Source organism: Crassostrea angulata, chromosome 5 (genome assembly GCF_025612915.1).
Source record: "Crassostrea angulata isolate pt1a10 chromosome 5, ASM2561291v2, whole genome shotgun sequence".
Taxonomy (NCBI): domain Eukaryota; kingdom Metazoa; phylum Mollusca; class Bivalvia; order Ostreida; family Ostreidae; genus Magallana; species Magallana angulata.
This window is the reverse complement of record NC_069115.1, coordinates 55842345-55858358: the sequence shown is the minus strand read 5'-3', so window position 1 is coordinate 55858358 and position 16014 is coordinate 55842345. Positions and strand designations below refer to the sequence as shown.

The 16014-nt window shown below is 33.0% G+C and overlaps 1 protein-coding gene across 2 annotated transcripts; it reads right to left on the bottom strand.

The window, feature by feature from the left end:
• Positions 1-4002: 4002 nt before the first annotated feature.
• On the bottom strand, positions 4003-11901 carry LOC128184894 (uncharacterized). 2 transcript variants are annotated; one of them, XM_052854533.1, is made up of 4 exons: positions 11768-11874; positions 9594-9747; positions 5735-6013; positions 4003-4832 (listed from the first exon to the last, which is right to left on the bottom strand). In XM_052854533.1, the coding sequence occupies exons 1-4, from the start codon at positions 11798-11800 to the stop codon at positions 4591-4593; spliced, it is 708 nt and encodes a 235-aa protein (XP_052710493.1). In that variant the 5' UTR covers positions 11801-11874; the 3' UTR covers positions 4003-4590. The 2 variants fall into 2 exon arrangements, with proteins under 2 accessions (XP_052710493.1, XP_052710494.1); XM_052854534.1 differs by having other exon boundaries at positions 4004-4832; positions 11774-11901.
• Between the last annotated feature and the right edge of the window lie 4113 nt (positions 11902-16014).

Sequence of the window (16014 nt, the reverse complement as noted above, 5' to 3'; positions counted from 1 at the left end):
GTCATATTTTTATACAAGAGTCCAGCTACCGTATCCTTTGTCCCTTTTTATTCCATTTGGTCCATAATCCGATAGATGAAATTCATTGTTGTACTTACTACTCAATTAACTGCTCTTTGGCAGGGGAAAATCACATTGTTTGGGGAAATATGGCATATGAACATTGTTTTATTTACGTCATTTAATTATCTACAATTATTATCTACCTAGTTAAACTTAAGGAAAGAATATCAATTTGCCCTGCAAGAAAGCAGTTCCGCAGTTATCATAAAGAGGTCTCTGGCACCTAGACTGATGTACAACATTTTAAAAATATGGTTAACAAACAAGTTAACTGGTACAATTAACTTTGGTTAACAAAAACACCTATCAACTGGTACAATTATATATGGTTAACCAAGACACCAATCCACTGATACAATTAACTGTGGTTAACTAACACGCCAATCAACTGATACAGTTATCTTTGGTTCATCAAAAGTCAGCAATCAACTGGTATAATTAGCTGTGGATAACCAAGACACAAATCACCTGGTATAATTAACTGTGGATAACTAAAACGCCAATAAACTGGTATAATTAACTGTGGTTAACTAAGACACAAATCACTGGTACAATTATCTATGGAAAACAAAGACTCAAATCACCCGGTACAATTATATATGGTATACTAAGGCACAAATCACTGGTACAATTATCAATGGTTAACCAAGACACAAATCACCCGGTACAATTATCTATGGATAACCAAGACACAAATCACCCGGTACAATTATCTATGATATACTAAGACACAAATCACTGGTACAATTATCCATGGTTAACCAAGACACCAATCAACTGGTACAATTATCTATGGTATACTAAGACACAAATCACTGGTACAATTATCTATGGATAACCAAGACACAAATCAACTGGTACAATTATCTATGGTTAACCAAGACACAAATCACCCGGTACAATTATCTATGGATAACTAAGACACAAATCACCCGGTACAATTATCTATGGATAACCAAGACACCAATCAACTGGTACAATTATCTATGGATAACCAAGACACAAATCACCTGGTACAATTATCTATGGTATACTAAGACACAAATCACTGGTACAATTATCTATGGTTAACCAAGACACCAATCAACTGGTACAATTATCTATGGTTAACTAAGACACAAATCACCCGGTACAATTATCTATGGATAACCAAGACACAAATCACCCGGTACAATTATCTATGGTATACTAAGACACAAATCACTGGTACAATTATCTATGGTTAACCAAGACACCAATCAACTGGTACAATTATCTATGGTTAACCAAGACACAAATCACCCGGTACAATTATCTATGGATAACCAAGACACAAATCACCCGGTACAATTATCTATGGTATACTAAGACACAAATCACTGGTACAATTATCTATGGTTAACCAAGACACCAATCAACTGGTACAATTATCAATGGTTAACCAAGACACAAATCACCCGGTACAATTATCTATGGTTAACCAAGACACAAATCACCCGGTACAATTATTTATGGATAACCAAGACACCAATCAACTGGTACAATTATCCATGGTTAACTAAGACACAAATCACTGGTACATTTATCTATGGTTAACTAAGACACAAATCACTGGTACAATTATCTATGGTTAACCAAGACACAAATCAACTAATATAATTATCTATGGTTTACAATTAAACAAACCACCAATGCAACTGGTACAATTATCTATAGTTCATCAAGACAACAACCAACTTGTTAACCATGATACCAATCAATGCTGCTGGTACAATTGAATATAATAAAACAGACACTAATCACGCAACTGGTACAATTATCTTTGGTTCATCAAGACACTAATCAATTGGTAAAATTATAAATATGGTTCATGAAGACACCAATCAATTGGTAATATTATGGTCAATGAAGACACCAATTAATTGGTAATATTATAACTATGGTTTATTAAGACACCAATCAATTAATACAACTACGTATAAATATGGTACATTTAACTATGGTAACCGAAACACCAATGAACTGGTACAAGGAAAGATTAACACAGTGTTAATTAATAAACATATTGTGTACAACATTTCTATTTCATTGGTGAACCTTTGGTGACACTTTCTAAGATGGTTGAACATTTTAACCACTTGTCAAAGTTATGAAAGTGGTGCCACTTGTCAATTAAACGGTGGCACATCTATCATGTGTCTACAATATGTTAAATCTGAGAAACCATTTTGTTTGTGAAAGTGGATGGTAAATTTCAGTGTGATTAAAATCAGATCTTTGTTACGCTCCGAAATTCTGATAGTTGCTTTACAACACAGTACATATTCGGAGTACTGAGTGCGAGTATGGAAAAAAGATTTATAACCGGGGCCTGCTTTTAAGAGAGCTCGATGGTTGTGGCCATTTTTATTGACTGTATTGATCTCCTTTAGAAGGAGAGCTCTATCTAAATATTTAGAAAAATACCCAAATTCAAAAGATAGAGTATGTGGATGAATTCTTTACAAACTAATAGTTTATAACTAAACAAATCATATTTTATAATTTTATGCCGATCTGATAGATAAATCAAGTTGTTGACCATTCAGCTTCCTTCATCATATAGTTGTAAATCCCAGATACTCTTTAAAAATCGGACCAAAATGAATACGAAAGAGAGTTTAACAGTTGGAAAAACGAAGTATTCCTTTTGTATATACGATATTTAATAAATTGGCAACATTAAATAAATAGTGCCTGTTTGGGAGGGTAACAGTTGAAATCGAAACCCCGAGAAAACCATTGTCAACCGACGAACCAACGTTTGTGTACAAGCAATGCATTGCTGTATTATTGATACTATATAAATAGTGTCTGTTTGGGAGGGTAACTGTTGAAATTGACACTCCGCTTCGCGTCGGTTGACAATGGTTTTCGAGGAGTGTCAATTTCAACAGATACCCTCTCAAACAGGCACTATTTATTTTATTATACTGAATGTCTTAATCTAAAAGAAAATTTTACTGCTTTTATACAAAAATGAACTGAATTCTTCTACGGCGAACCGTACGCGCATAATTAATATACGCGCATGTAACAATTCGTTGTGTTACCCGTTGCCAAGTGTGTTGCTAACGCTGAGGGTAATAGAACGGATTACCAACTGCGTCTAAACCAATCAGATTTCAGTTTTTAACATGAAAGTATAATAAATGTATATATTTACATTTTCCAGTGTCTTTGCCTGTGATAACACTACGTATTGATTTTGTACTATGTAACCCACAACTCCAAATGACGTATAATTGGGGCGCCAGCGGGGCTTCCTTATTTAAATTCAAATATTAGTAATAAAGAATCATTCTTTGAATATTATGAGGTGATAATTGGGCTTTATTGGATTTGATTACGTCCCGACCGAAATTATCACCTCATAATACTCAACGAATGACTCCTATTTTCATGCAATTGTATACTTAAAACGTATTCATTAAAAAAAATTGTTAAACACATTTTTTATGAAAAAAATGACTTTTGAGCTCATAAGTGATTTTTTTTAAAACGATGAAATGCTTTCTTTCACAACATTCTCGACAACTTTCGATTACTCTCACATAAATATTTTGTGTTGCACATATGCATATTGTATAAAAATACTACCCGTACAAGTGTTGTTTATATTATCATAAATAGAATAAAATCTTAATATTCATGTTTTGTGATTTTCCACTTTCACATAAAATAAAAATATTGGTTAACATAAGAACATAATCAGATTATCAGTTGCTTACAGATTATTTTAATTATTTAACTTAAGTGTCATAGAAAAATCACTAGAGCTACCTAATGATTGACCACGAGAGAGAGAGAGAGAGAGAGAGAGTATACAATGTACATATTTTTGTGACTATTTTGCCAGAGAAAGAGGCAAAAGGGTGTGTAAGTGTCACTAAGTGTGTTTATCTTTGCCAGTTAAGGGTTCCACGATGCAGTTAATGAGGTATGACCATTTATTATTTTGATAACTAGTCCCAATCGGGATCTATTAAATTAGAACAATTACAAGTTCTAAATACCATTTTATTCAAGTCATGAAGCAAGGCTTTTTGCCAATATTTTAATTATCAGATTTTATTCAAAAGGTCAAGAACAACAGAATAATTATGACGGTTATTGTTGCAAGGTCAAGATTTCACCCAAACTCGTAAACTTCCTACAAAAAAACTCGTTTACATACTTTAAAAGACTGGAAAAAAACCCTCTTAGACTGGTCTAAGACTCTCTATTTTGGCTTATTTGTTTTGAGTTTGAATTTAAGTACATATAGTTAAAACTATGAAATGGTATCCTTTAGACTAATAAGAATGAAATGTGAAGTCTTAAATTTTTTATATCATTCATAATGTAAATACCCCTTTAAACCTAAATCCAAATCAACTTGAAGAGTTTATACAAGATGTTCAGAAGAGGTGTCTTTCACATTTTAGTGAAAAAAAGGGATCGATAATTAATCGATTACATATTATAAAGTAATCGATTAGACATATATTAGTGTAATTGATTAAGTATTCATCTCGCTGGAAGGGATGTTGGAGGATAAACGGCGCAGACATAGGAGCGCGGAGATGTTCCGTCGTCCGCCTGCATCCGGGTGTCGGCGCTGGCTGTCGCGAGGTAGAGCCCGCCACCAATTGGTTGTCCTGGTGACCAATTGAAGTAGGTTATTGTTGTGCCATCGTTGTAGAGGTAAGGACTCCAACTGTTTATTCTTTTACCTTGGATGTAAAAGGAAGAAATACCACTATTCTGTTCTGAAAAAGAGAGAAATATAAACTGTAAGTAAATTCATACTGCTCTGTTAAACACTGTGCAAGAAAAACCGTGCATATAAAGTATTTGATATAAACTTCGTCTTTTGATCATACATAATAATTTGTGTTTACACTTAGTGTATATTCTCCCTTATATGTTTGCATTTGTGACGTTCAATTTTCAGTAACAGGCCAAACTTGATCACGGCGTATGAGCGCAAGTAAACGTTATGACGCGTTTTGGATAGATTTATTATTGAAAGATTAAATGAAACGTTCAAACTAACATAGCAAATTTGATGTGTATATTTTTCTTTTACATTAAACAATAAAATACTTATGAAATAAAATAAACAATAAAATAAAATAGATAAAATAATCAATAAAATACTTTTTTGGTGATTCATGTGGGGTATGAAGGCGGCGACAATGCAGAAAAATACATGACCTGTTAACGGTTTATGTAAATTTTTTCTACAATGATTGCTATATATACCTTCATATCCCGCGTGAATCATCACAGAAAGCATTGGTTATATTTACATCTTTCTTTAAACAAATTAACAAATTGATTGTAAGAAATAAGTAAAAGTAGCTAAATTATTGTTAATATACACCGCATTACATGTAGTACTTTAGCTAAAAGAAACAGCCAAATCGTCTTCTATGAGAATTTGACACCGTCATGATTATTTCGTGCAGTCCGTTATTTTTCTTAGGTTGCTGAAGGTTTCGACCAATCGATAAACGGGGCGTATATATTTCAGTCTTGGAAGTTTCTATAGAACTATGAATTGCAATCAGAAAGAGTGGGAAATATACCTGGTGGATGTAAATATTATGTTATGAATATGATTGCATGATGCACGTGTACGTAATGCAAGTAAATGTGAAACACCTACGTTTTTGTTGAACTAGGAAATTAAAAACCTCGACGCTGGATACACGTAACAATTGGGAGTTAGTTCCGTCTGCTGCGCACGCAGCTTCCGCTGCGGTAACACTGAGTGGTGATGCTACAGTCCTGTAGCAGAGAGAGAGACTGGCTTCATAGGTGTATCTCGGATAACCAGAGAGAGCACACTGGTTGGGTGGATCTTCCCTCGTCGATTGCCCAAGAATGATGGCCGCGCCAACTGCTATTGAAACCAGTTCAGAAGTCGTCAATTGTGTCACTCCGGCTACATCGAAATCGGAAAATTTGTAATTATATTTAATGAAAGATATGTATACTGTGATAACAAGCAATTGAATTAAGTAACATCATAATAACAAGAGGTCCATGGGCCACACCGCTCACCTGAGCAACATTAGCCATAATAAAATCAGCTTTTGGAGGCATATACAAAATATATGGACAATGTAGCAGAATAGTTCCTAAAATAGATAAATATATATAAATATTTCACTGCACATTGAGCCTATGTTGAGGCTATATCAGAAGCAGTCAAACTCCTGCAAACAGTAGTAAGTTTATTTCAGGAAAATAGACAAAATCCATTCGCGGACCCATAACTTTTTTCCAGTGGAGGGGGTCCGAGGGATATTCAAGAACGGTAAACCAACAACATTGCATACCGTAACATGCACACGAGACCAAGGCTAACCTTTGACACGAGAAGGGCCAGTTAGCGTTGTAATCAACATTTACAATTATTACCAATGATTTTTTTTTAACATTTTAACGTTAGATCTTACCGGTATGACGATTGAGAACTAAAGAGACATCAACGAACGATGTCAAAACTACCGAAAATTACATTAAATATTGAGTATTGGCATTATTATCCATTATATTTTTAAATTAATGCATTTTAAAGTATTTTTAAAGTTATATGATACGTGATTCATGCGGGATATGAAGGAGGCGACATTGCAGAAAAAATGTATTGGTTTTCTTTCTGTAATGATCGCTACCTTCATAAACCGCATGAATCATCACTGAAGCATTTTATTGTTAGGGTCTTCCGTTTCCGACGGAAGACCCTCTTGTTATTCTATTGTTTCTTTTCCTTATTATTATTTTATTTTTTATTTTTTTTCTGACTTTTTTCGAACGCTATTTCTCGTGAACTACATGACCGATTTGCATGAAATTTACAGGACACATTGAGCATCAAATATACTTGGTATTATAAAATTTCTGGTTGATGACGTCACTTCCGGTTCGAGATTTTGAGGATTTAGTGAATTTTTAGGGACCATTTTGTCCACGTAACTTCTCAAAAACTAATTGCGATAGAAACGTGAAACTTTCAGGGATAGTAGATGAATGTCTGTAGATGATCCTATTTATTTGATATTTTGAAAAATGCGCAAGGCCGCGAAGTTCGCCCGAGCTCAAAAATAGGCACCAATTTTTTTCACGAAATTTTCGCACATTTTCGGCCCTAGCTTTTAATGTGTAAATATTTTGTTAAGACATGTAAAGCAAAAGTTGTTTAGATTAACTAGGACTTGCGTTTGAGTTCAAGAAAAAGGGGCTGGCCCCTCAAATAAGGGGCCAAAATGGCTCTTAAGTCTTTTTGCAATAACTCTTTACTGAAAAATAATTTGTTATCAATTATAGAACCAAAAATGTTCATTGTATATCTTTTTATTTATACAGTACCATGCCTAAGTCATATGTAACGTTATTAGGGGCTTCAAGGGGCCAGAAGTTCAAAACTTTGATCTTTAGTATCTAGAAAAGGAGAAATATTTTGATAAGCATTATAGAACAAAAAATGCTTAGAATAATGTTCTTAACAATATGCTACCTTAATAATTTTTGTTGGTGGCCCCAGTAAGGATTTTAAGGGTCGGCCCCTAAAACACAATTGTTCAGATATCTTTAGAACGGTCAACAATTTCTGAACACTTGGTGAGCAAAATGTGTTTATATTTACAAGACCTTTTATTTGATATCAAGGAATAAGGGCTGGCCCCTCAAAAAAGGGGCCAAGAGGGCTCTAAAGTCTTTTTATAATAACTCTTTACTGAAAAATAATTTGTTATCAATTATAGAACCAAAAATGTTCATTGTACATCTGTTTATCCATACGGTACCATACCTAAGACATATGATACGTAATTAGGGGTTTCAAGGGGCCAGATGTCATAAAATTTGGTCATTAATATCTAGAAAAGGAGAAATATTTTGAAAAGCCTTGTAGAAGAAAAGTTGCTCAAAATAATGTTCTTAACGATATGGGATCTAAAAATATTTTTTTGGTGGCCCTGGTAAGGAGTTTAAGGGTCGGCCCCTAAAACACAGTTGTTCGAATATCTCTAGAACGGTTAACAATTCGTGAATACTTGTGTAACAAAATATGTTTATATTTACAAGACCTTTCATTTGATATCAAGAAAAAGGGGCCAGTCCCTCAAATAAGGGGTCAAAAGTGCTACAAAGTCTTTTCATAATAACTTATTTTTTAGCGATAATTAGTTATTAATGATAAAACAGAAAATAAGAGCTTATTATTCATAATTCAAAACTGAAATCCGTTCTAAAATCGACCGATGCAATACAAAGATAAAGGGGTTTAAAATTTGATTTTTCCGGAAATTTTGATTCCACATTCTTGGTTAAGAAAATAGTTTTATGTTCAGAGTTAAATTAACTCGTACCCAAAATTATTCGATAATTGTTAAATCGTACTTTAACAGATTCGGATTTGTATTTGCTAAGTCGTTCTTGAAATCGATAAGGTTTGTTAATTCATACTTGGTATCATTCGGATTTTGTTAACTCGTACCAAGAATAATTCGATTTTTTTTGGTCTTACGTTTGTTGGTTTAAGAACCCTGCTTCTTACAGGAACTTCTAACTTTACTCTCGACATTACCGGAAGACCCACTCGTTGCTTTGCAACGAGCTTTGCTCTAGTTTATATTTACATCTTTCTTATAACAATCTGACAGACTGATTATAAAAAGTAAGTAATATTAACAAAATTACTATTAATGAACATTAATGTAACGATAGCTTAAAGAAACAGCTACATCGTCTTCTATGGGAATTTAAGTCTGACATCATCTTGATTATTTCTGGCAGTCCGTGATTTTTGTTAATTTAAACCGTAGGTTTAGACCAATCGATGTACGGGGCGTATAGATTTCAGTTCTGTTAGTTTCTACAGTGCTATGAAATCTAATTAATTTCCGAAATTGAGAAAATCTTACTTGGCGAATGTAAATATATATACTCAATAATTGTACGCCAACATCTTCTTACAGGGTTTTTTTTAGTTCCCTACCGGTTTTCACCGGAGGGGACTATTGCTTTCCTCTGCGTCCGTCAGTCCATCTGTCTGTCCGTCTGTCTGCCCCACTTTAGTTTTCCACACTTTTTTTCTTTATGCGTTCGATGAAACTTGCTGAACAGCTTCAAAATGTCAAACTACAGATCAAGTTTACACTTTTGTAGCGTCTGATTGACATATTTTCGAAAAAATTAATTTTTTATATTCCAATTTTTTAATGTTCGGGTTCGATATTATGCATAACAGTGCATTATTTTCACAATTTCCACAAACCGGTAGGGGACGTGTATTGCTTATGCAATACTCTCAGAATGCTTGTTTATTTCTGTTATGTCGGTTTGGAACTGTACGATCGATTTTCAAAAAAAAAGAAGAAGAAGCAAAAAACAGTACAACGTACGTAGAACTAAACCTGTGTAAATATAATTACACGTCTTTTGCTGATACAAGTTGGCGACACTATATGTGTGCATGTACTAAGAATTCATGAATAAAATTAATTTTGTATATTTACCAGCATTGGATGCTATCAAAGCAAAGGCTGTTGAGGCTATCAAAGTACGCGCAACTTGGGCATGTGAGACCGGAAGATATGAGTTAAGAAGAAGAACCAAAACAAAGGCAGTGCTAATCCTCCTTAATGGGAAGAATCTTCTTGACCCTATATGCTGAAAGATAGAAATTTTAAAAAAAATTATCATTTAAATAAATTTATTATGCATTTTATGCTCTACTTTGATAATAAGAGCAATGAAATGTCAAAGAAAATGCGACATATATCACTGATCTGTATACTTAATAGTTTCTAACCGCATGATTTTAAACCGATGGAAGAAGGCCACTTGAACAAATGGAGATAATTAGAAATTAGTCAGCATATGTCGACTTTATTACGTAAGCGCGGTGTCAAAGCGATTAATTTTATTTTACGTTTTTGAGTTATAAAAATGAAATATCTGTGTACACAACATTTAAATTCAAATAATACAAAAATTAAAAAATCAAAAAGTTTTTTTCATTTTTGGGCTAAAAATTGATAACTACCAAATTATGGTGAAATGTGTCCTGCAGTTAAATTTAAGGTTAATACTATATAAATAGTGCCTGTTTGGGAGGGTAATAGTTGAAATTGACACCCCGAGAAAACCATTGTCAACCGACGCGAAGCGGAGGTTGACAATGGTATTCAAGGGGTGTCAATTTCAACTCTTACCCTCCCAAACAGGCACTATTTATTTTATTATACTGAATGTCTTAATTTTAAAGAAAACTTTACTGATTTTATATAGGAATGACGTGAATTCTTTTGCGAACCCTACGCGCATAATTTACGCGCATGTAACAATACGTTGTGTTACCCGTTGCCAAGTGTGTTGCTAACGATGAGGGTAATAGAACGGATTATCAACTGCGTCTTCACCAATCAGAATTGAGTATTTAACATGAAAGTATAATAAAATAGAATGTTATGTTTTTATTATTTAAACTTTCATAATTTTCAATGAAATATAAATAGATTAAACCAGCTACATTTTCTGAGTTCTTCCATGTCTGACGCGTAAAATACTGCGAAGTAATTATTGTTGGGGGGGGGGGGGAGTAGTGGGGGGGGGGGGGGAGGGGCTAATGTTTGTGACTTTCATGCATGGGTAACCCTTGCCCACGAATTTACATCCCCACAAACATATATACAAGCATATATTTAATATTAATTAGAATTATTCCGAACTTTACTAACAATGAAAACGATAGGGGCGTACGAGGCGATAAAAATATCTCTCTTGGAGCAGTTTAAAAAAAACTTGTTCAATTAAATACATGTAGGTCGACTATAAATTTCACGATGCATGTTAAAAGCATCCATTATTTTATACACAAAAACTTTAATAGGTTTCCAAATTAAGGTATCACACTCCTGAAACGCTCTTATATCAAGAATTTCTTGAGAAGTATATCATTGAAATCTGTTGACAAAATATACTTTAAAAAATTGTAGGAGGCCAGTGTTCATTCCTCTGAGTTATAGCCAACTTAATTTGACATTTTTTGCACCTAAAATGCGATTTTAGCCTGATTAAGGTTTGTTGTCAGTTTTTTGATTAAGCAAACTTATTTAGAACCATTTTAACAAGAGCTTGGATTTTAGATATCCACGAACATTGACCCCAAAGAATAAAAACGTTTCCATTGGCATTCGTCAGACACGGAAGAATCCCGAAAATGCGTAATATGTACATTTTCCAGTGTGATAACACAACGAATCGATTTTGCAATGTATAGTCCAATATACATTTCATCAATGACTATATTAAACAGTTAACAGAACTATTGTTGAAAATTAAATAAATGTAAGTAATTAGGAATCATTATAAAAATTTTGAATCTTATGAGGGAAGAATCAAATTTTTTCGGTCGTGCTTTATTTGATTTGGTTATCATGACCGTATTTGATCACCTCATAATACACAAAGAAATATGATTCCTTAATCCTTAATTCAAAAACCAAATATTCAAACAAGTTGGTTTGTAAACCAAGGTGTAGTTAGCATTAATACAACCATAATATGTATCAATAAATTAAGCAGCATTCATTATCAATTTCAATTAATTAAAAATGTAAATGTACATTGTAATTTAAAAAAAATTTATTTTCGTATATAAATTGAAGTCATTATTTTTTCTACATACATGTACCTGTTGTTGAGAAATGTGACCATACATCCTGGTCGAGTTGTAAGACACTGGGGGTGTTCTCACCTACCAAGTACCTGTAAATGAGACGGATACATCATGCCAGTAAGATGGCCCAGGGTGCCAAGTTATTACGAAAAAACACACTCTCACGCAATACACGTGTAATAGAGCATGTATACTTAGATCTACGTAGCGTCGGAGTTCGTAACGTGCCTATTTTGTTTTACTTGCGTATCATCGCTTTTAAAATAAATCTATCACCCTGGCTGCATCAAAATCGGGAAATAAAAAATGCGACAAAATGTGAGAATTATCATTGATATATATAACCAAAAGAATGAACTTTGACATAGATATAGCTCGGAGTGAAAAAGTTGCACTTGTACATGCAATGTTTATTAAATTCATTATTACATGCATATATGACTACTATGTACGATGGCCGATAACGGCCGCTACTTTACACAAATGTTTTGTGTGTAACATGTACAGCATTTTCACTGAAACTTACTGACACATTACACCTAAAAGTAAAAGTGTACAAAGTGTACAGTGTCATTGCAAAATTTTATGTACACTCTACACCAACGTTATGTGTGTAAAGTGGCAGGAAAAGTTTCATGCACACTCTACATCTAAAGGTGGTATCAAATAACAAGACAATAAAATATAACCACGTGGTTTCTTTGAGTTTCCCCCGTAAGGTACCTCTTTTGGTTTTACAACGGACTGGGACATAGAAGAATGCCGACAAGATCACATGGTAAGTTAATGAATTGAAACAAAGCATTATTACTGTATTTTGATTTTAAAATCATAGGCTGATTGATATTCATTATCTTTTTTCAGTAAATGATATTCTAAATGAATATTCTAAACGAAGGTATACCTACCGCGAAATAAGCAGTCTACTAAAAAAATACGACATAAAACTAAGGTATGAAATTTAAATTATTTTAGTAAATGCACGTATACATATAGTATAAAATTAGTGTTTTATAAAAAGTTAAATTTATTGCCATATTTAAACAGACTGAACAATTTATACATGTAGTTTTAAACGATTTTTTACCAAAACATGTTATTTATTAGTGAAAATGCCATTAGGAAAAGGCTCAAGAGAATGGGTGAGCTCAGTAGAAGAAGTCCAACAATCCATTCAATTGCGGACGTGAGAAACATCGTTACGGTAATTTTTTTTTGTGGTTCAAATTTTAAAAGAATACTGTGAGACGGTTTTTATCTTTCTAACACGCGATAATTACAGCGTTTCCTCACAGTAATTGTGATGAAATAAACACGTTCTATTTCTCTTGACTGGAAAATTTGAAGGCTTATCAGCACATCTAGTCTAACCCAGCAAGGAAATGTCAACATTTTTTAATTAAAATTTACTGTTTCCACGTGCACACCGGTGTAACGAAGAATTTTGTCCCGGGTTGAAAATTGACCCGGGGGTCATTTTTCAACGTTGAATAATGAGACGAAAGGTGTTGAATAAAGACCCTAATCCGTTGAAAATTGACCCGCATCGTGGAATTTTGATCATGAAACCGGTTCAAAATTCAACAGCAAAGAAGCACAAAATAAGGAATCAATATTATAACTTGAGTTTATTTAATTAAAAATTATCAGTTTATACATATTTTGTTCTTTATATTTATATGTATCAATGGGGGGTGGGGGGGGGGGGGGTTAAAAATGAAACTTTATAAATGAATATTTTTTTTAATTTACATATTATCCCTTTAAATATGTAATAACTATTTTATTCATAATAAACTTTTCCCGTATAATTGATGTTTTGTGTGATATCTATATATTTCTTTAAAAAATACATGTTTTTTAAGACTATTTGTATATGTCACAGGATTAATTATTTTAGTTAATTAGTATTCATATTTGCGTTCACTTATTTCAACATTTCATGTTTTCATTTCCCATTGTTCATTTGTTTACATTCACACCGCTTCATTCATTCATACAATCATTCATAGTATCATAGTAGTTCGAGAGGTCACGTGGTTACGTTTGGCGGGTCGATCAGTGAATGAATGGGTGTGTTAGACTGGTTTTTCGGCTTTAAGTGAGTGAGTGCACATGTCCGTTTGCATTATCGAATTTTTAGCACGAACTTTGATTTAATATCACGATTACGTCACCCAAGACAGACAGTTGAATTATTAAGCTTCATAGCTTGTCAACCCGACTTTTATCTTAGTTCATATTGCTGTTATACTTGGTGAGTTATTTTAATCAAATATTGTGTAATTTAAATATTATTTAACTAAAGATAAATTTAATGAGTGAATGTAGAGAAAGAGAGTGTTTTAGTAATATTATAATTGTATATGATTATAGATCACCTAGCTGTACTTGAGGAAACCATTTATTCGATATACAAATACAACAATAAATATTCATTATTTAGGCATGGCTAGAGACATTTCAACGGTCCATCAGTAGAAGTGGTTTAGGTGCATATGATTTATATGCACATCAACAGTTTTTGTCAAATAATTGGACAGACGCCAAAGAATGGAAAGAAGCCTTGTATCAGTATAGTCAACTAAAAGAATAAATATTAAGACTGATTCTATTTTCTCTTTTATTAAATCAGATTAATAGCTCAAACCTAAGATCTAATAAAAGAAAGTTCAATATAAAACGAAAGTAAAAAATCAATCCCACCACCACTCTCAATTCAAAGCGTATCTCGCAACGAATGGTTATACGACTTTCAATATTGATAAAATAATATTTTGCTTTGGTTATATAAGTACAGCTGGAAACATGATCCATCTACAATGTGTTACATATTACGTTATAATAAACTTTACTTTGTTGTTTGAGAACGTTTTCATTCGTCCAGAAGTTTGCTAGAAAATGCTAAATAATTTAAAAATATTTTTAAAAGTTTATAAAAAATCCTTTTTAAAATATATGTAATACATGCTGAAAAAATGCAAAGAACATACTAGTCAAAAAGTTTCCATGAAAAAATTATATACAAGTCTATGTTCACACACACACACACTTAATGAACCGGAAAATAATATTAAAAAAATTACATTACTGAAGTCCAAAGTAGGAATTTACAAATGCCAACTTAAGTCTATCAAAAATGTAATCATCGTTGTGTTCTGCCAGCGGAAGATTCAATTGATTTATGCAGGTAGATGCCGTTGGCAGGTCGCCAGGAAGTTCGTGGAAATGAATGCTGGGTTCCATTTCGAACCCAAGAACAGGTTCTTCCTCCGAACCTGTGGAAAAAGCTAAGATGTCACTTAGCTTTAAAGTGTCATGTCTTCCAGCTGGAAAAAATATTAACTGTCATTTTATAATGTTAATATAATATATAATATATATATATATATATATATATATATATATATATATATATATATATATATATATATATATATATATATATATATATATATATATATATAATATAGTAGCTTCCTATCATATATCGCGGGTTCTATGGCATCGCGGTATTTCTGTTTACGAATAACATTAGTTTTTGGTTATATTTCAGCATTGATAGATTTTTCCACAAAATGATTTAACTACCGCAATATCATAAGACGGGCTCATACTGCATGTAAACAAATGTTCCAGATTTATATTGTTACAATTCTTGAAAGCAAATACACAATATATCTTCCAATATGTTGACAGACAAAATTGCAATTTTAATTACCTGCTACTTGTCTAATAAATCGAATGAATGAGGAGTATACTTTTTCCTCTACTGATCCTCTGTTGCTTCCAGCCTCACTGAAGCGAGGCTTTAGGAGGTTGACCAACTTGGAAACAGTAAGTCGAACGTCCGTGTCTCGAAAAAGATACAGCAACGTTGGTTTCTGTTTGATGAGCTATGATATAAACCAATATATATTGTTTTTAAGGAATAATTAAATGACTCAAAATAATAACCGATAAATAACATTGAAATGTATATTTTGTTAAGTTTTGCAAAGCAACATGTACATTTACAGAAACGTTTGCTGATGAACTTCCAGCAGCTTTTGCGGAATCGGCCAGATTATTGGTACTTCTTTCATTCTTCTTTTCCCGACTTCTTATTTGTCTTCTGTACGATTCAAATATTCCGAATCTAGTCTGCTTCTGAAAATGCAATGAAACTTCATGATTTATTTTTATACTTTGAAAGTGGTAAAATGACCAGTCTTAATTATCGAGCTATACTCTAAAACCTGGCATGGCCTGACCTC